This window comes from Otolemur garnettii, unplaced genomic scaffold (genome assembly GCF_000181295.1).
Source record: "Otolemur garnettii isolate 467f Iridium unplaced genomic scaffold, OtoGar3 scaffold00140, whole genome shotgun sequence".
NCBI lineage: Eukaryota > Metazoa > Chordata > Mammalia > Primates > Galagidae > Otolemur > Otolemur garnettii.
In genome coordinates, this window is record NW_003852535.1 from 2,825,661 (window position 1) to 2,847,156 (window position 21,496).

The 21,496-nt window shown below is 45.4% G+C and overlaps 1 protein-coding gene and 1 pseudogene across 1 annotated transcript in view; both read left to right on the plus strand.

Annotated features, from left to right (window-relative positions):
- Positions 1 to 6,211, plus strand: part of SART1 (SART1, U4/U6.U5 tri-snRNP-associated protein 1) — a 17,119-nt gene extending 10,908 nt beyond the window's left edge. The window contains exons 13-20 of the mRNA XM_003798686.3: positions 3,700 to 3,873; positions 4,005 to 4,115; positions 4,353 to 4,440; positions 4,919 to 5,009; positions 5,119 to 5,254; positions 5,702 to 5,791; positions 5,899 to 6,020; positions 6,127 to 6,211. Coding sequence (XP_003798734.1) covers positions 3,700 to 3,873; positions 4,005 to 4,115; positions 4,353 to 4,440; positions 4,919 to 5,009; positions 5,119 to 5,254; positions 5,702 to 5,791; positions 5,899 to 6,020; positions 6,127 to 6,145 — 831 coding nt within the window. The 3' untranslated portion in view covers positions 6,146 to 6,211. The remainder of the gene's footprint in view (positions 1 to 3,699; positions 3,874 to 4,004; positions 4,116 to 4,352; positions 4,441 to 4,918; positions 5,010 to 5,118; positions 5,255 to 5,701; positions 5,792 to 5,898; positions 6,021 to 6,126) is intronic.
- An 8,080-nt stretch (positions 6,212 to 14,291) lies between these two features.
- Positions 14,292 to 14,392, plus strand: LOC111728105 (annotated as a pseudogene).
- The last annotated feature ends 7,104 nt before the right edge of the window (positions 14,393 to 21,496 follow it).

Here is a 21,496-nt window from a genome sequence, read left to right on the forward strand (position 1 = left end):
AAAGTTTTGTTATGACTTTCTGGTAGAAAAGTATTTTATGTTGTTGTATTTTTCTTTGTTTTTTGAGACAGAGTCTCTGTTGCCCAGCCTAGAGTGCCATGTCATCTCACCTGTGAGCCTCAGTCTCACACTGCTGGGCTCAATTGATCTTCCCTCTTCAGCCTCCTGAGTAGCTGGGCCTATAGACACTCACCACAAACCTAACTAATTTTTTTTTTTTTTTATATTGCAGTTTGGCCTGGGCTGGGTTCAAACCTGCCACCCTCGGTATATGGGGCCAGCGCCCTACTCACTGAGCCACAGGTGCCGCCCCCAACTAATTTTTTTATTTTTAGTAGAGATGGAGTCTTGCTCTTGCTCAGGCTGGTCTGAAACTCCTGAACTCAAGTGCTCCTCCTGCCTCAGCCTCCCAGAGTGCTAGGATTGTAGGTGTGAGCCTACCGCACCCAGCCATATTTTTAAAGATAAACCTTGAAGGAAAAAAATAATGTTAAACTATATAGAAATTAAGAATTTCAGTTCTTTTTACAAAAGATGTCATGAAAATTGTGAAAAGATTGGCCAAAAGGAGAAGAAATTTGCTCGTATGTGCAACCGAGAATGGGTTGGTATCAAGAATATATGTGTAGGGCGGTGCCTATGGCTCAGTGAGTAGGGTGCCAGCCCCATATACCGAAGGAGGTGGTGGGTTCAAATCTGGCCCTGGCCAAACTGCAACAAAAAAACAGCCAGGCGTTGTAGTGGGTGCCTGTAGTCCCAGCTACTTGGGAGGCTGAGGCAAGAGAATCACCTAAGTCCAAGAGTTGGAGGTGGTTGTGAGCTGTGACGCCGTGGCACTCTACCAAGGGTGACAAAGTGAGACTGTCTCTAAAAAAAAAAAAGAATATATGTGTATCAAGGCAAAACAAATCAACAAAACAGAAAAGCAGGCAGAAAACTCATTTCCCAGAAGAGGAAGGCTAATGGCAGGAAATACCCAGTAAGGCCCAGTTGCATTAGTAATCACGGGGAGGTGAGCTGAAACAACGCCATGCCATGTTGCACCCACACAATTCAGCATTGTAAGAGTCTGACAGCAAGCATGAGGGAGGATGTGGAGCCACCAGAATTCTTTGGCATGTGGTTATGCTCAGATGTGAGTCGCCACAAGAGGGGGCTTAATGAGACTGGCAGACTGGGAGGACAGTGGGTGATCTAGAAGAATGAAAGCGGTGTGTGCCCAGGGCCCTCCCACATGCCGCTCCCAGGCAGTCCTCTATGTGCATCAGCAGACAGCATCTGATGGCTTGTAGTTGCGTTATTTTTGATAACAGAAAAGTCTACCCTTGGACTAGGTAAATTCATATCATGGATTATGATTCTGTGTGGTTACTCATGGCAAGATTAATCTCAAAAATATGTATTTCTTAAAAGGCAAATCATAGACAAATATACCATGCAATTCAGGTTATATAACACTTAATAAATGCACAGGAAAATAACTCTGGTCAAGGTTAGGGCCTTATGTGATAAAGTTGTAAAGATAGGCTGGTGATAGCCAGGCATTGTGGTGGATGCCTGTAGCCTGGCTATGGGCAAGAGAATCACTTAAGCCCAAGAGTTTGAGGTTGCTGTGAGCTGTGACACTATAGCACTCTATTGAAGGTGACAAAGTGAGACTCTGTCTCAAAAAAAAAAAGGCTGGTGAATGATGACCCCTGATAGAGGGAGCACTCAGTCTTGGGAGGGCATTAGTAATGTTTCTCAGCCAGCACATCCATCTTGGATTTGTTACTTATTTATTTATTTAGTTTTGAGACAGAGTCTCAATCTTATTGCCCTGGGTCAAGTGCTGTGATGTCTTAGCTCACAGCAACCTTAAACTCTAAGGCTCAAGTGATCCTCTTGCCTCAGCCTCCAACTAGCTGGGACTATAGGTGCTCACCACAATGGCCCGCTGTTTTGTTTTTTTTTTTTTAGAGACAAAGTCTCAGTTTTTTGCCCTTGGTAGAGTGCTGTGGCATCATAGCTCACAGCAACCTCAGCTCTTGGGCTTAGGTGATTCTCTTGTCTCAGCCTTCCGAGTAGCTGGGACTACAGCAACCAAACTGCAACAACAATAACAAAAATAGCCAGGCATTGTGGCTGCAGCTGGGTTTGAACCCGCCACCCTCAGTATATGGGGCCGGCGCCCTACTCACTGAGCCATAGGCGCTGCCCAATATTGGCTATTTTTAGAGATGTGGTCTTCTCTTGCACAGGCTGGTCTTGAACTTGGTGAGCTGAAGCAGTCCACCCTTGGCCTCCCAAAGAATGGGTTGGTCAGTTTTATTATTTTTGAAAACATGCAGGTGTTAGGTGTGCCCATTTTGTGTTTGATGTTCAATATAATAAAATGGAATGGATGGAGAAGTGGATATGATGACTAGAAATTTTTCTGAGGAGTTTGTTGTCATGGGGGCTGTGGGGTTGAATGTTTTTTTTAAAAAAATGGATTATAAGACTGGGTGTGGTGGCTCACGCCTATAATCCTAGCACTCTGGGAGGCCGAGGTAGGTGGATTGCCTGAGCTCACAGGTTTGAGACCAGCCTGAGCAAGAGCAAGACCCCGTCTCTAAAAATAGCCCGGCATTGTGGTGGGTGCCTGTAGTTCCAGCTACTTGGAAGGCTGAGGCAAGAGGATTTCTTTTTTTTTTTTTTTTTTGAGACAGAGCCTCAAGCTGTCCCCCTGGGTAGAGTGCCGTGGTATTACAGCTCACAGCAACCTCCAACTCCTGGGCTCAAGTGAGTCTCCTGCCTCCGCCTCCCAAGTAGCTGGGACCACAGGCGCCCGCCACAACGCCCGGCTATTTTTTGGTTGCAGCCGTCATTGTTGTTTGGCGGGTCCGGGCTGGGGATTCGAACCCACCACCTTAGGTGTACGTGGCTGGCGCCTTAGCCAGTTGAGCTATAGGCGCTGAGCCAAGAGGATTTCTTGAGCCCAAGAGTTTGAGGTTGCTGTGAGTTCTGACGCCATGGCACTCTACTGAGGGTGACAAAGTAAGACTCTGTGTCAAAAAAAAAAAAAGAAAAAAAGATGGATTATACTATACTAAATAATCCTCATGTATGTGCCTGGGCATCTGCTGTGACATGAGGGAAGGCAGAGAGCACCTGTGTGGCTGCCTGGTACATAGACCACTGGATTCAGTGTTGGAAGCACAGGGAAGTTCTTTTCTCATGGCACCTGCTTTCTGGGTGAAGCGGAAAGTGAGGCTGGCCTGTGGGAAGTCAATGGAGTGGGTCGACTGACTACCTTGTGACCTCAGGGAAGTGTTTCTGGGAAAATGCTGTCTACTCTGAGTCCTGACACAGAAGCTTGTCAGGGGAGGAGTAGGTGAAGGAGGGGCCCTGGAGGAAGGTGGATAAGGCTGACATAGTGCTCAAGGGGCTTTGTTGAGCAGGTCGGCACAGGGGTTGGTCAGGGAGGGCTGTATAGGATTTTGGTTATTAATTCAAAGGGCAGTAGGGAGCTCTTGACAGATTTGGAGCAGAGGATCAACCTAGGTGCAGAGTGGAGAATGGCCTGGTGGGGGTGGTCAGAGAGGAAGTGGGGACCAGTGGGAAGTCCCCTGTGGCTGTGAGAATGGCTTATCTTACTGCCACCAGGGAGGACACTTGGGTCTCAGTGGCGTCACCCCAGAAACTTCTGGGTTTGCCCACAGCTGCTCCCTCCCCCAGGTGGTGGAGATTGTGAAGAAGCTGGAGTCTCAACAGCGGGGCTGGGAGGAGGATGAGGACCCCGAGCGGAAGGGGGCCATCGTGTTCAATGCCACATCTGAGTTCTGCCGCACCTTGGGGGAGATCCCCACTTACGGGCTTGCTGGTAACCGCGGGGAGCAGGAGGAGCTCATGGTAGGTTCCGTAAAGCCCCTGCACATCCCAGGCCTGCTCTGCCTGGCTGGGGGCTCCTGGTCCCCAAGCCTCTGTGCTCAGGTTGGGTGGCCTGGGGCTGTCTGGGCTGACCCTGGTCTTTCATCCCCCAGGACTTTGAACGAGATGAGGAGCGTTCAGCCAATGGGGGCTCTGAATCTGATGGTGAGGAGAACATCGGCTGGAGCACTGTCAACCTGGATGAGGAGAAGCAACAGCAGGACGTGAGGAAGCCACACCACCCAATAGGGGTGGGGGTGGGAACTTGGACTGAGGACAGAGCACCTGGCAGGCCTCTCACTGCCCCAGAGCTTCAGCCTTCTTATCTGTAATATGGATCCTGCAGCCTTCCTGAGCTTACCTAGGGATTAAACAAGGGGTGTCACACAGGTCCTGGTGTCTGGTAGGGGGTATGAAGAGCCCACATGGCCTGCTAATCCCCTACTGTGTGCTGTCCCCAGTTCTCTGCCTCCTCCACCACCATCCTGGACGAGGAGCCCATCGTGAACAGGGGGCTGGCAGCTGCCCTGCTCCTGTGTCAGAACAAAGGTGAAGAGCCTAGGGCACCATGAGCCTTGGCAGGACCTGGGTGCTTGGAGGGAAAGGGCTGGGGGTGCCTGTGGGTGATGCAGGTGCAGGGAGGCAGGGGAGTCTCCTTGGATTGCCTCAGCCGCCTCTGCCTCTCAGTGTTAAAGCCCTAAGCTACTGCTCCCCTTCCACCCTGGGAATGGGCATCAGAGTAGCATCTGTCTATCTGCTGGGAGCAGTTGGGGGAGTAGAAACTGTTCTGGCTTCAGCACAGAGAGGCCCTGGTGTTAAGATCCCAGCCTTGCTGTGTACTTGGCCAGTGCCATGGTGAGGGCTAATTTCTGAATGTCTCTGCTTTCCCTGTGGACTGGGCCTGCTGGCTTAACAGTGCCCACTGTGTTTCAGGGAGCATAGGCCTGCTCCTCTGCCTCAAGCTGCCCTGGAACTGTGCCTCTGAAGGGTTGGGTAGCCTGAAGTTTCATATTCCCTCTGTTCCCAGGGCTGCTGGAGACCACTGTGCAGAAGGTGGCCCGGGTTAAGGCCCCCAACAAGTCCTTGCCCTCAGCTGTGTACTGCATTGAGGACAAGATGTGAGTGTGGTAGGCATATGGGGGGCCAAGGGGCCTATGTCAGCTCAGGACTTCTGGGACCCAGCAGGTGGGTGGTGGCTCACACTGAGGCCCTTCTGTCTCATGCCAGGGCCATTGATGACAAGTACAGCCGGCGGGAGGAGTACCGTGGCTTCACTCAGGACTTCAAGGAGAAGGATGGCTATAAACCTGATGTTAAGATAGAGTACGTGGATGAGACAGGCCGGAAACTCACACCCAAGGAGGTGAGCATGGCCCTTTACACATAGGGCCTGGCCAGGTGCCACTGGGTCAGCCCTAGGCCTTTCACTGGCTAGGGTGCCTGGTAGAATTTTGGAACTGCTGCCTCAGTTTCTGTTTCTGGTGGACACTGCAGTCTCTTCACAGGCCTGGCAGGAGGGTTGGCAGGCACCTTGGTACCTCTGTCTGCTTGCCACAACTTGAACCCTTGGCTGACTCTTGCCATTTGGTGGGCAGCGTCCAGGCCCTTCCCCAAATGACCCCTGAGCATCAGCTGGAGCCTCAAAGGCTGCTGTCCTCTAGCCCCCACAAGCACTCTCCCCTACACAGTGCCTCCCTTCAGCTCCAGAATCAATACCCTCCATCCTTTTGTGAAGCTCCTTGTGGGCACAGGTGGCCTTGATCCTACACAGGATCCCTGCAGCTCCTGGCTCATGTTCTGTGTCCCCCAGGCTTTCCGGCAGCTATCCCACCGCTTCCATGGGAAGGGCTCAGGCAAGATGAAAACGGAGCGGCGGATGAAGAAGCTGGATGAGGAAGCGGTGGGTGCCCTTGGGGACATGGTGGGGCTCTCTGCCTACGGGCTCTGGGGCTGGCTGACATGTGGGAGCCTGTTCCTGCCTGTGCTGACTGGTCCCCGACCCCATAGCTCCTGAAGAAGATGAGCTCCAGTGACACGCCCCTAGGCACCGTAGCTTTGCTCCAGGAGAAGCAGAAGGCCCAGAAGACACCATACATTGTGCTTAGTGGCAGTGGCAAGAGCATGAATGCGTGAGTAGGGTGCAAGGGTGGGCAGAGGCTGGTGAGGGGTCTCCTGGGGTATGGTAGGGAGCTCCGTGCCCACTTCTCCAAGCTCACGTCCCTCTTCTCTCTGCAGGAACACCATCACCAAGTGAAGCTGACCTCTCTTCAATCCTTTCCCCAACATTAATATTAAATAAAGTTCCCTCCTTATTTTTTCCTCCCTGGTCATGGTGCCGATTCCAGGGTTGGACCTGGGAGGAAGAACAGGCAGTGCCCTCAGGCAGGCTGGACTTCACGCTAATAAGTCAGTTGTGTGATCTCAGGCAAGTCACTGAACCTCTCTGAGCCTTAGTCATGACACCTCTGCTTCATAGGATGTTTTGTGAGGATCTGATGAGCTCATTTCATTCATTCATCCACCCACTTACTTATTCACATGGAAATGAGACATGAGCAAGATGGGACAGATCCTGAGCACATGTGGCAGAGCCTGGCCTTTGCTGTGTGAGACCTGGCTCTCTGGTGGCAGGAATAACTAACAGACAAGATGAAGGGAGAAACTAGCCTGGATCCTCTGGGATAGTTCCACCACCTCGGCTCTGGGCCCCAGCCATCCCCAGAGAAGTGAGTTGATTACTTCTCCCACTCCCCACCCCAGTGTGGTAGCCAGGTCCTGGCTGGTCATGAGCTTTTTGATATGAAGTGAAAGTGTTTTTAGAGAATCAGTCATTCCCTGGTTTCTCCCAGCTTCCAAGGCTGCACAAGTCACTGCCTTGTAGTCTCTCTGGTCAGAGAGTCACTGCCCAGCCTGGTGGGGCAGGGACTGGGCTATGAAGGGCAGAGGTGCCATCCTGTCTTCACTCTCCTGCACTGCCTGCCTCTGTGTCTAGAAAAGTACTGTGTCCAGGGCTGTGTATAGCCCATGGTTGGGTTAGGAGCTCTCCAAGAGCTCAGGAGGGCTATGGTTAGTGCCTCTGGGGAAATGTGACCACTCAATGCCACTGGGAAAGATGGGATTCTTTGGATTGGGCTCTATGGAGGAAGCTTGACCCAGAACATGGAAGAGCTCTTCCAGAACATGGAAGAGCCCTGAATTGATGCAAAGATGACGGTGGTCTCAGGAGTCTTGGAGACTGGCTCCCTTTCTCAAATATACCTATACCCAGATACATTCCAGATGGGTCACAAATTTTAAGATCAAAAAATGAAACCAAAAAGTAAATTTAAGGAAATGATGAACTTTAAAAAATAATTATCTTGTTCCTCTAAGTCACGAGGCCAAAAGTATATAAATAAAATAATCTTGGGGTGAGAGAAATGTAAGCAAGGGGCAAAATCCAGTTGCCTTAATAAACTGTTCGTATTTGAACTGTTTGTAGTTTCTGCCTGGCAAAAACCATAAAGCCAAATCAAAACACTATTTTTTGGGCTGTTTATGTTCCCTTATTTTGCCATCTGATTCTGATTTTATTTTCACTTTGGCTACTTCCCTAGCTAAGGAAGGGTATCTTGGGGTGTACTTGGTGTGTCTAGGCTGGTCAAAGGTTTGAGGGAGTCAGTCCATTTCTCCCAGATTCCCATGAGTTGCTTCTGATGTGGATGGGCAATCTGGTGTCCTTGGCATGGGACATAGGTCTTGGTCTAGTGTTGAAACTCACACCTTATTGTCTATAGGAAATGGCCCCATTAGGAAATTGTTGCTTTGGGTGTCATGGCTAGAAACAACCAAGGTCTGGTCTAGAGCCAAGGCGGATCCAGGGTTGGACATACCAGGCTTGGCCCCAGCTTAGGTCACCTTTTGTGATAGGGCAAATGTGAACCAGGGATACTCGCTGAGGGACCTCCTCCAGGAAGCCACCTGATATGTGCTGCCTGCTAGCTTTCCAGGTTGGGGACTTGGTCTGCTCTGCCCTGGTGTATTCCAGGTGTGCCCTGCCTGTGTGCTCAGGGCAAGGAGGGGCTGAGGAAAGTCACACCTGTGGGAAATTCTACCAGCAAGTTAACTGGATCCTTCAGCCAATGAAAGGCAAGGGAGAGGTGAAGAGAGGAATGTTACAGGTTAAAAAGGTACCAGAGATGTCCAGAGGAATGCACCATGTACACCTTGTCTGGATACTTTACTCCAGTAAACTGTAAAAAGGCATTTTGGAGATACTCGTAGAAGTTTGAACCTACTAGGTATTAATATTATTTTTAGAGATGAGAGGTCTCTGTCACACTGGAGTGCAGCAGTGTGATCATAGCTTGAATTCAAAGGATCCTTCTGCCTCAGTCTCCCTGGTAGCTGGGACTAGGAGTACACACCACCATGCCTAGATCACACTGGGTATTAGTTGACATTGAAGAATTATTAATTTTGTTGGGTATGATACTGGCATGGTAGTTATATTAAGGAAAAACTCCCTATCTTTTAAGAGATACTATAATATATACAAATACAAGAATGTGATGTTATGTGGGATTTGCTTTAAGTTACTCCAGCATTAATAAATAAATACACATAATAAGAAACATGGGGGAGGAATATATGAGGCAGGATGAGCAATGTGTTGATAATTACTGAATCTGGGTAATGTGCAAGGGGGCTCATTATTCCATCCCATTTGCTTTTGGATATATTGGAAATTGCCATTATAAAACTTTGTATAGGCTTGGCGCCTGTGGCTCAAGTGGCTAAGGTGGCAGCCACATACACCTAAGGTGGAGGGTTCGAATCCAGCCCAGGGCTGCCAAACAACAATGACAGCTGCAACCAAAAAATAGCTGGGCATTGTGGTGGGCGCCTGTGGTCCCAGCTACTTGGGAGGCTGAGGCAGGAGACTCACTTGAACCCAGGAGTTGGAGATTGCTGTGAGCTGTGATGCAATGGCGCTCTACCCAGGGGGACAGCTTGAGGCTCTGTCTCCAAAATAAATAAATAAATAAATAAATAAAACTTTGTATAAAAAGAGAGAGCAGGTCTAGGCATGGTGGCTCATGCCTGAAATCCAGGCACTTTGGGAGACTGGTAGGTGAATGCTTGAGCTCAGAAGTTCGAGACCAGCCTGAGCAAAAGTGAGACCCCATCTCTACTAAAAATAGAAAAACTAGCCAGGTGTTGTGGCAGGTGCCTGTAGTCCTAGCTACTCAGAAGGCTGAGGCAAGAGGATCAGGCCAGAAGTTTTGAGGTTGCTGTGAGCTGTGATTTTATGGCATTCTATCAAGGGTGACAAAGTGAGACTGTCAAAAGAAGAAAAAAACAAAGCTTAGGGATGAATAATACTGTATACCCAAGAGGAATCAAAGTGACTACAAGAGATGTTTTGAGAAAAAGTATGACAAATGATTGGAAAATTTGGAAGAAATGGATAATTTCCTAGAGTAATGCAAAAATCAAGACTGACCTTGGAAAAATTAGATTTTATGAATAGGCCAACTACCAAATAAGAGACAGTAAATAAAGATGACTAAAGATGGTGACAGCAAGAGGTATATATAAGGCCCCTCTTTATGAAGGTGCACCAGAATAAAAAATACTAGCTCCCTTTTTATGATTATAAATTGCCTTGCTAAATTTCCTAGGCTAAAGTAAATTGGCATTAACTCATTATATTATTTTGTAAGCTGGTTATGTTTCAAGAAGTTTGTCTTTTCTCTTATGAAATAAATATTGAGTTAATGTTAATATGTCAAACACTTTTGATAATTACACAGGTGATAAAAATGGCTAGCATGAGAACGAAAGAAAATTCAAAAACTTCCTAGTGTGACTCACAGTCACAATAAAGTAGTAGTAAAGGGTGGCCCCTGTGGCTCAGTGAATAGGGAGCTGGCCCCATATACCAAGGGTGGCAGGTTCAAACCCAGCCCTGGCCGAACTGCAACAGAAATTAGCCAGGTGTTGTGGCGAGTGCCTGTAGTCCCAGCTACTTGGGAGGCTGAGGCAAGAAAATCACCTAAACCCAAGAGCTGGAGGTTGCTGTGAGCTGTGGCATCACAGCATTCTACTGAGGGCAACAAAGTGAGACTGTCTCTTAAAAAAAAAGAAGTAAAATGTGTACTAGTTTTGCTTTCTCCTTTCTCTCTTTAAGGGTCTGTTATTTCCCAGGCCCATAATTTGCTGTCTTCCCATTCCAAAGCATGGAGCTGTTTTCTTTTTCTTTCTTTCTTTTTTTTTTTTTTGAGACAGAACCTCAAGCTGTCACCCTGGGTAGAGTGCTGTGGCATCACAGCTCACAGCAACCTCCAACTCCTGGGCTCAAGCAGTTCTCCTGCCTCAGCCTCCCAAGTAACTGGGACCACAGGTGTCCCTCACAATGCCCAGCTAGTTTTTGGTTGCAGCCATCATTGTTGTTTGACAGGTCCTGGATTTGAACCCGCCAGCTCAGGTGTATGTGGCTGGCGCCTTAGCCAGTTAAACCACAGGCGCTGAGCCATAAAGAGCTGTTTTCTAAATCTAAAAACAATGTATATCTTTGTTGTGGTTATTCTATGATACATCAAAAAAGCCCAGGGCCCAGATGGTTCTGTTTTACCTTTAAGTAACAGGTCATTCAAATGCTATTTAAACTTTTCCAAACCAGAGGAAAAACCCTCCAATATTGTTTATGATGCTAATAAAATATTAATAGCCAAATAGGACAAAGATACTACAAAAACGAATCTTGCTTATAAATAAATATGTGAAAGCATGGCATGATGGCTTGTGCATGTAGTCCCAGGTACTTGGGAGACTGAGGCTAAGCCCACCAGTTTGAGACCAGCCTGGGCAACAGTGTAATCCCATCTCATTAAAAAAACACAAAGGGCACCAGTAGCTCAGTGGTTAGGGCTCTGGCCACATACACTGGGGCTGAGGCAGGAGAATAGCTTAAGCCCAAGAATTTGAGGTTGCTGTGAGCTGTGACGCAACAGCACTCTACTGGTGGCTCACACCTATAATATTAGTATTCTAGCAGGCTGAGGTGGGTGGATTGCTTGAGCTCAGGAGTTCTAGACCAGCCTGAGCAAGAGTGAGACCTTGTCTCTACTAAAAATGAAAAAGTGAGGCAAGGGGCCTCTTGAGCCCAAGAGTTAGAGGTTACTATGAGCTACTATGCCACTGCACTCTATTGAGGGCAAAAAGTGAGACCCTGTCTCCAAAACAAAAAACAGTGTGAAGAGGTCCCCGGGGAGGCTCCGTTAGAGACTGAAGTTCTTTGGTTTCATCCCTCTACCCACCTACAGGCACCATGGATCCTCAGAGGACTAGTAGCTTGCCCTTGTTTGGAGCAGGGTTTCTGGCGGAGACACACACGGCCATAGACATTGATTGATACATGAGTCCCTCTGTACCCTAAACTTGGGAACTCTAATTGAAAGAAGACCAGGGCAATTCCTCACTGTCCTTCAAGCATTCACACTCGTTTGTGAATGTTTTTTTGTTTGTTTGTTTGTTTTTGCAGTTTTTGGCCTGGGCTGGGTTTGAACCTGCCATCTCTGGTATATGGGGCTGGCGCCCTGCTCCTTTGAGCCACAGGTGCCGCCCCATTCACACTTGAGTTTGTAAATGCTGGGGACGGTGATCCCGGATTTCTCTAAAGATTTCTCTCTGGGGGTGTGGAACTTATGTTCTTGGTGGTCCCAGTGGTTCATGATAGTGTCAATTACTGTGGGGCATTTAGACCCTTTGGACTGAAAGTGTTCCTTTATTGGATTGTAAAACTGGGTTAGAACCTTTTGGGTTCTGTAGCTCAGGAGAAGTTGCTGACTTGCTAGTTTTATGTGCTTATGATGACCCCTTTTGGCAGTTTCTATAAATGCTGGCTGAAAACAGCCAGGAACCGCCTGTACCTCCTTCACATTTGTTAAGGTCTCACAGTTGGAACCCACACTTCATACTGGGAGTAAAAAGAAATAAAACAATTCTTTGCTTATACAAGAATATTAGAACAAAGTGATACCCAGTACTACCCAAGTATTTAACTACCTGGTCTGGTTATTATGCTTTGTGACTCTGTGAATTAGTGAGGGTTAATAACAAAGTGAATATTTTAGCACAATCAGAATCTGTCATAATAAATGAAAGAAATATTGCTACTACTGGCCTTGGACATTGCTCATGCTTTATTACTCAATGTCAGGCAGGCCAGGCATGCAATGCTCCTTTACGCCTTCCACAGGGACTTCTGGATTCTCCTGCAATATGTCATCAATGGATCAAATTCGAGCACAGTATGGTAGAGTCCTGACTTTTCATTACATTAATGATACTCTGACAGTGGCACCTTCTGAGGAAACTGCCTATACTTTTCTGCATATTCCTGAGATACAGGTAAGTAGAGATGATTTGGCCTTGAATGAAGACAAAACACAGGGTCCTGCAACCCAAGTAACTTTCTTGGGGTACTATTAGGCATACAAGAAAATTTGTCTCCATCAGACTCAAATGATAAAGAATAAAGTGCAGGCCTTATGCCTCCAATTACAAAGAAAGGCCCTATATATACCAAGTTGGCTTCGTTGGCCATTGGAACCAGCATTCTTGACATTTAAGGATTTCACTAAAGCCTTTCTACTAGGCCCTGAGACAAGAAACCAAGTCTAAGCACACCCCTCCAACAGGAAGTACTGGAAAATGAGGCACCTGCATATCAAGCTCTGCCACTGAGAGCCATCTCCTTTAGGCCCCAAGTAATTACTATCACAGCTGATTGGATATATTGAATATATTGAATATGAATTATATTCCCCTAGTACTCACTAACCCTGGACTTTTTTTTTTTTTTGAGACAGTCTCACTTGGTTGCCCTTGGTAGAGTGCCATGGTATCACAGCTCACAGTTACCTCAGACTCTTGGGCTCAAGTGATTCCCTTGCCTCAGCCACCTGAGTAGCTGGGACTACAGGTGCCCCCCACATTGCCTAGCTATTTTTTTTTTAGAGTCGGGGGTCTTGCTTGACCTCAGTCTGGTCTCGAACTTCTGAACTCAAGCAGTCTACCTGCCTTGGCCTCCCAGAGTGCTGGGGTTACAGGAGCCACTGCGCCCAGCCAACCCTGGGCTTCTACTATAGAAGAATCTCACACATATCCCCTCAGCACATAAAGATTCATGCTTGCTGGTCAGATTTCAAGGGCTAGAACCTGCAACCCTTTCCTGAGGACTTTCCCTGGTCCCTGAAGTTGGCCCTGCTTACACATGGGCCAGGGCATCATAGGTCACAGCAATCTCAAACTCCTGGGTTCCAGCAATCCTTTTGCTTCAGCCTCTCATGTAGCTGGGACTACAACTCCCACCATAATGCCTGGCTAGTTTTTCTGTTTTTAGTAGAGATTGTATCACAAGAGTGAGATTCTGTCTCAAAAAAGAAAAACACCCCCCTTCCCTGGCCAACTAAATATTTTTAGAGATAAGGTCTCATTATGTTACCTAGGCTGGCCTCCAAACTCCTGGGCTCAAATGATCTTCACTTCAGCCTCCTGAGTAGCTGGGCCTATAGATGGGTACTAGTGCATTAGACTAGAATATTTAAATAATATATGGGCCTGGCTCAGCGCCTGTAGCTCAAGCGGCTAAGGTGCCAGTCACTTACACCAAAGCTCACAGGTTTGAATCCAGCCCGAGCTTGCCAAACAATGACAACTACGACCAAAAAATAGCCAGGCATTGTGGTGGGCGCCTGTAGTCCCAGCTACTTGGGAGGTTGAGACAAGAGAATCGTTTAAGTTGGAGGTTGCTATGAGGTGTGATGCCACAGCACTCTACCCAGGGCAATAGCTTGAGGCTCTGTCTCAAAAAAGAAAAAAAAAATCAATCTATATCTATATATATATATATGGGCCAAAAATAAATCATACTACTGGGTGGCACCTGTGGCTCAGTGAGTAGGGTGCCAGCCCCATATACCGAGGGTGGCAGGTTCAAACCTGGCCCTGGCCAAATTGCAACCAAAAAAAAAATAGCTGGGCATTGTGGCGGGCACCTGTGGTCTCAGCTACTCGGGAGGCTGAGGCAAGAGAATCACCTAAGCCCAAGAGCTGAAGATTGCTGTGAGCTGTGATGCCATAGCACCCTACTGAGGGCAACAAAGTGAGACTCTGTCTCTTAAAAAAATAAATAAAAATAAATAAATCATACTGAAAATTATAAAATACTCAAAACTTAACTATAATGAAAATGAGAGATACTTTACATCCATCAGGATAGCTACTATCAAAATAAAACAAAAAACAAAACCAGAAAACAGCAAGTGTTGGTGAGGATATGGAGAAACTGGAACCCACATGCACTGTTGGCGGGAATGAAAAATGGTGCAGCTACTATGGGAAACAGTATGGGGGTGCTAATTTTGGCAGTACATACACTAAAATTAGAACAATACACAGAAGATTAACATGGCCCCTGTACAAGGATGACACATGAAAACAGTCTCACTCTGTTGCCCAAGTTAGAGTGCCAGGGCTTTATAGCTCACCTTGGGCTCAATTGATCCTTTTGTCTCAGCCTCCTCGGTAGCCGGAACTACAGATGCCCACCACAATGCCAGCTATTTTTTTATTTTCAGAAGAGATGGGGACTGGCTCTTGCTCAGGCTAGTCTCAAACTCCTGAGCTCAGGCAGTCCACCTGTCTTGGCCTTTCAGAGTGCTAGGTTACAGGCATGAGCCACTGTGCCTGGCCAGATTTAAGAAAAAAATCAAAATGGGCGGTGCCTGTGGCTCAAAGGAGTAGGGCACCAGCCCCATATACTGGAGGCTAAATCCCATCACATAGACTGCCTAAACCCAGCCCCAGCCAAAAAAAAAAAAAAAAATCAAAACCAGAATTATGGTTTGTCCAGCAATTCCATGTCTAGGTATATAACCAAAAGAATGAAAAACAGGGTCTCTTGGCTCACCCCTGAACTATAGGTGCTGGTCACATACACTGGGGCTAGCATATTTGAATTGGGCCCAGGCCTGCTAAAAACAATGACAACTAGACTAAAAAATAGCTGGGTGTTGTGGTGGGCACCTGTCATAAAGAGAATCAAGAAGCAAGAGAATCAGTTAAGCCCAAGAGTTTGAGGTTGCTGTGAGCTGTGACGCCATAGCACTCTACCAAGGGCAACATAGTGAAACTCGTCTCACAAAAAACAAAACGAAGCAAAAAACAGGGTCTCAAAGACATTCGTACACACATGTTTACAGCAGCATTATCACAATACCTAAAAAGAAAACTAGAGTCTATCATTGGACAAATGGATAAACAAAACGTGATAAGTATGATGAATTACTCTACCTTAAAAAGAATTACTGACACATGTTAGAACACAGATGAACCTTGGGGACATTATGCTAAGTGTAATCAGTCACAAAAAAAATACTGTACAATGCCACTTATCTAAGATAACTTAGAAAGTAGAGGCTCGGCGCCTGTGGCTCAACCGGCTAAGGCGCCAGCCACATACACCTGAGCTGGTGGGTTCGAATCTAGCCCAGACCTGCCAAACAACGATGGCTGCAACCAAAAAATAGCCGGGCGTTGTGGCTGGTGCCTGTAGTCCCAGCTACTTGGGAGGCTGAGGCAGGAGACTCGCTTGAGCCCAGGAGTTGGAGGTTGCTGTGAGCTGTGATGCCATGGCACTCTACCCAGGGCAACAGCTTGATGCTCTGTCTCAAAAAAAAAAAAAAGAAAGTAGAATAGTGGGTGCCAGGAATGAGGGAGGGGCAGATGAGAAGGTGTTAAGGGGCATAAAAGTTCTGGAATTGGTTGCACAACAATGTGACTATATGTAACACTAATGAGCTGTAAGTTTTAAAAAGGTTAAGATTAAGATAAATTTTATGGTATATGTATTTTACTACAATTAAAAAAAATCTACTATATGTTAACATAGAGAGCATTAATGGAAATTTTAGTATTTTAGCTTTACAAGGTAGGACTGCCACAGAAACTACCTAGAAATTGCAAATTGAGGGCCAAATGCGTGAGTCACACCTGTATTCCCAGCATCCTGGGAAGCTGAGGTGGGAGAATATTTTGAGGCCAGGAGTTTTCAGTTCCACAAAAAATGAAACAAACAAACAAACAAACAAACCCCAAATTAGCCAGGTATGGTGGTACATGCCCTACATTGCAGTCCCAATTACTCAGGAGCTGAGGCTGGAAAATCACTTAAGCCCAGGAGTTTGAAGTTACACTATGGTCATGCCACTACATTTCACTTGTGTCACATCCAGGTGACAGAATGAGACTCTCAAAAAGCAGGGGTGGGCTAAAGAGATGTAACAAATATAAAAACTTTATGTGTATACAGAAACAGATTGTGGCACAATGTCATGAATTGTTGACCCAGTTGAAAGGTATACAAACACCTCACAGTTCTTTAGCCATTTTTTTTCTTTTGAGATGGGGGTCTTGGTTCCTCAGGTTTCCAAATTCCCTTGTTTGGGGAGAGAGAGGAGGTAAACCTAAAAATGAATGAACTAATTATCCAACCAAATGGTTAGAAAAAGAACCACAGAATAAACCCAAAGGAGTATGAGTAAGTGGGAAATATGTTAAAGGCAGAAATTAATCAATAGAAAAAGCTACCAATGAAGAGGAATGACAACAAAAAGCTGGTGCTTTGAAGAGACTAATAGTTAAAAAAAAAAAAAAAAAAAAGAGACTAATAGTTAACTTGTGCCAAATCTGACAGACTACACAACAGAAAGCACAAATAGGCAATATCAGATACTAAAAAGGAGACAGAACTTTAGGTACGGTCAATATTACAAACATAAGGTAATTGTACAATTTGCCAGTACATTTGAAATGACAGTTGAGAAGTTTTTCCTATAAAATATTATTATTTTTTGTTTTTGTAGAGATAGAGTTTCACTTTATTGCCCACAGTAGAGTACTGTGGCATGACACAGCTCACAGCAACCTCCAACTCCTGGGCTTAGGCAATTCCCTTGCCTGAGCCTCCCAAGTAGCTGGGACTATAGGCGCCTGCCACAACACCCGGCTATTTTTTGTTGCAGTTTGGCAGGGGCTGGATTTGAACCTGCCACCCTCCGTATATGGGGACAGCGCCCTGCCCACTGAACCACAGGCACCACCCCTTCGAAAATATTAACTCAAGAATAGAGAACCTGAGTAACCAGTTACCACTAAAAATCTAGTTCAAAACCTACCCCTGCAAAAAAAAAAAAAAAAAATTCTGACTTTACAGTACAGTTTACCAAAAATTTTAGAAATGCAAAATTCCAATCTTATGGAAACTGTTTTAATGAAAATAAAGTGAGAATGCTCTCTACCTCATTTTATGAGGTTGGTATAACCTTGATAGAAAAAACTTAAACCATTTCACTCATAAATCTAGATACCAAAATTCTCCAAAATACTGGGAGATCAACTCCAGCGATATAATAAAAAATAGATGTTTTTAATTCCAGGAATGCGAGGATGTTTTAACATAAGAAAATGTCAAGATATTTCACCATATTTACAGATTAAAGTAGAAAAGACACATGGTTAGCTGACATTGCCATTGTGCTCCTTGGTACATATACACAGGTGTCTAGGTGTCAAGAGAGGCAGGTCAGCTGGGCTGTGTGAGGAAGGTCTACCAGAATGGACCTGGCTGCAAAGGCTGGTCCTAAAGTGACAGAGGTGTAGTGTCTGAAGGGCCACAAAATCTGCAAGAGGAGCCAGTACCATTAGGCAACCCATCAAATAGACTGGCTATGGCATTAGGGGAAAAGGGCTCATTCTGGGATATTTATTCAAATATGGTTAGATCCTACTACTAAGCTGGGAAAACAGAGGCAGAATCCAGCTTCAGAGAATGAAAAAGGAAAATAGCACAATACAAGGACCTTAGCTCCATCAAGATTCTTAGCTACAACCTACAGAAGCTAAATGGCTTATAAAGGTGGAGAAGTAGAGATTAAAAGGTTTTAGGAAGATTAAAAATATTATTAGATCACAGAATCCCTGAGAGAGCTGGAGAAAAATGTAAGATCAAGCTTATAGATACAATGCCACAAAAAACATACAGATGCACGGTAAGTGGGGGAACAAAGGACTACTTAGAGGAAAATGTATAGTTCTAAATATATTAGAATACAAACTGAAATGAACCATATAGCTAGAGAAACTAGAAACAAGTACCCAAAGAAACAGAAGGAAAAGGCCAACAATGATCACGGACATCTTGCAAAGCTAGCCAAACAAAAGAAAACACACAGAATACAGAATATATGCAGTCTAACAAATGCATGAACTCATCCTAGAAGAAATGCTACATACCTCATTGCTGAGTATCACTATGGTCACTTTCAAGGTATTCCCCTTGAGAAGCTATGACTGATGCCAGTGCCTAGTCCACCGTTCAAAGCAATTTTGGAACTTTTTCTGGAATGGCCATCAGAGCTGTTATTGTACAAGGCCTCACAATTTGTGAACCTGTCCTAGAAAAAGTGCTACATACTTCATTGCTGAATATCACTAAGGTCACCTTCAAAGTACTCCCCTGGCCATCTGGTGTCCATATGATTTTCAGCAATGAGGTATGTAGCACTTTTTCTAGGATGAGTTCATGAACTTAACCGTCTGACGTTTGTATGTTTGTTGGCTTTATCTGCCCTTACCCCTTACCCATTTTTTCTGGTTGACAGAACCTCCATTTTCTGGGAAACACACACACAAATTGGGTGTGTCTCACCATGCTTCTGTCCTCCATCCCTAGCCCTGATCACAGTGACTGTTCTGAGTAGGACCAGTTGGTTTTCCCTGAAACACAGGAACTCTCAAGAAGGGACTTGTTGTCTGTAAGGACTGTGTATAAACTGCAGCTTCCTATGGAAAACACCATAGGAAAGAAAAGGTAGAGGAGCAGGAGCAGGACACCTGAGAAAACCAGGAGCAGAGACACCTGAGAGACAAATGAGGGCTCTGAGGAATCATGCTGACCTTGGGTCAGCTCTTTTTAAAGTGCACCATTCTTAAACATCAGGCCAATGAACCCTGTTTGAGTTCAATTTTGTCACCTGTAAGAAAAGTCCCCCCAAATACAAATATTATATGACATTTTATCTCAAAAGTTTAAATACACAAGAAATATAATCCTAGACTGACATAAATTACCAAAATTGACTCAAAGATAGAGACTTTAGAATGCTATAGAAGAAACTAAAAGGCAATCAAAAGACCAAGCACAGGTGTTTTTTTAAACAAATTCCTCTCCTATATACTATTCAAGCCTGAATAAAAGGATGTCTCAGCCAGGCAAAGTTCTGTAATCCCAGAACTTGGGAGGCCAAGGCAGGTGGACTGCCTGAGCTCACAGGTTTGAGACTAGCCTGAGTAAAAGCAGGACCCCATCTCTAAAAATAGCAAGAGCAAGACCCTATATCCTGTTGTGGAGGACGCCTGTAGTCCTAGTTACTTGGGAGGCTGAGGCAAGAGAATCACTTGAGCCCAAGTGTTTGAGGTTGCTGTGAGCTATGACACCACAGCACTCTACTGAGGGTGACAAAGTAAGACTGTCTCAAAAAAAAAAAAATAAATAAAAAAAAAAATAAAAAAACGGATGGGGTGGTACCTGTGGCTCAAAGGAGTAGGGTGCCGGCCCCATATGCCAGAAGTGGTGGGTTCAAACCCAGGCCCGGCCAAAAACTGCAAAAAAAAAAAAAAAGAGATGTCTCTAAACCCATCCTACAAGGCCAGCATAATGCTGAAAAGGGAGCATAAAACAAAAGGGAAATTGGCCCAGAGGTAGATATAAAAATTTTATATAAATTAATAGTATACCATAAACCTAAGCAAGGTTTACATCAGAAAGCAAGGCTGATTTGGCATTAGGGAACATTAATGTAATTCAATGCAGTAATAAAAGAAAACTTTTTGACTATCTCAACAGATGTCAAAATTCATCACTGCTGAATAAAGGAAAAAACCCTCAGTAAGCTAGGAATAGAAGAAAGCAACTTCAGCCTAAGGAAATTTAAAATCAAGAACCCTGTTTCATCATGAAACAGGGGAACCATTCCCACAGAGAAAAATCAAAGGTTCCATTCAACAACAGAGTAGACATCCTGGCCTTTCTGATTCATGAGAAAAAGAAATAGGTGTAAAGGAGAAAATAAACTTGCCACTAGTAGGGTATGATTTGACCACATAAGAGAGTTAAAAGAACCAACTGAAGAACTCTGAGAACTGATGAACATCCCATTAGATCAACAAGGTGTGAACAACACAAAGATGGATGCCAGTGACAGAAGATTCTATTCATGAGTAACTAGGAATTTTATAAAATTTCTGAGTAAGACTAAATCAAGCTAGAAACCTAAAAGGCATCCACATGACAATACCACCTCAACAACAAAAAACCTCATTTCTGAATAGTAAGATTTAATACCATTAAGATACCACTTCTCCTCAAATAAAACTTTTTTCAAAAAATCATGCCAATGAAAACCCCAAGAGAATTTTTAAATAAAAACTGACACTTTAATGGGTGGTGCCTGCGGCTCAAAGGAGTAGGGTGCTGGCTCCATATGCCAGAGGTGGTGGGTTCAAACTCAGCCCTGGCCAAAAACTGCCAAAAAAAAAAAAAATTGACATTGGGAGATGAAGGAAGGAGGATTACCCAAGAGCAGAAGTTTGAGAACAGCCTTGGCAAGACAGCAAGACCCTGTCTGTATGAAAACAAAATTAGTTAGGTGTGTAGTCCTAGCAATTAGGGAGGCTTAGGTGGGAGGATCCCTTGAGCACCAGACTTCCAGGTTGCAGTGGGCTGTGACTGAGCCATTACACTCCAGCCTGGGCAACAGAGTGAGACTATCTCAGAATAAAATAATAATAAAAAAATTCTTATGTTAAGAGAATACCTGAAAATATGAAATGGCCAAGGAATGGCAAGGTAGGGGAGCTATCACATTATCAATCATACTTTAAAACGTGGTGTAGGAACATACATCAAAAGGACAGTTTCCCAAAAAAGGTCCATGTGTACCTATGGAATTTATATTTGAGACAGAGTCACATTTTGTTGCCGTTGGTACAGGGCTGTTGCATCATAGCTCACAGCAATCTCAAACTCTTAGGCTGAAGCGATTCTCTTGCCTCAGCCTCCCGAGTAGCTGGGACTACAGGTGCCCACAGCGACTCTGAGCTATTATTTAGAGACAAGGCCTTACTCTGGCTCAGGCTGGTCTTGAACCTGTGAGCTCAGGCAATCCACCTGCTTCAGCCTCTCAAGTGGTAGTATTACAGGTGTGAGCCACCATGACTGGCTTGGAATTTATTTTTAAAAATGTATTTCTAGGCTCGGTGCTTGTGGCTCAAGCGGCTAAGGTGCCAGCCACATATATCTGAGCTGGTGGGTTCGAATCCAGCCCAGGCCCACCAAACAACAATGATGGCTGCAATCAAAAAATAGCCAGGCACTGTGACAGAGCCTCAAGCTATCCCCCTGGGCAGAGTGCTGTGGCATCACAGCTCACAGCAACCTCCAACTCCTGGGCTCAAGTGAGTCTCCTGCCTCAGCCTCCCAAGTAGCTGGGACCACAGG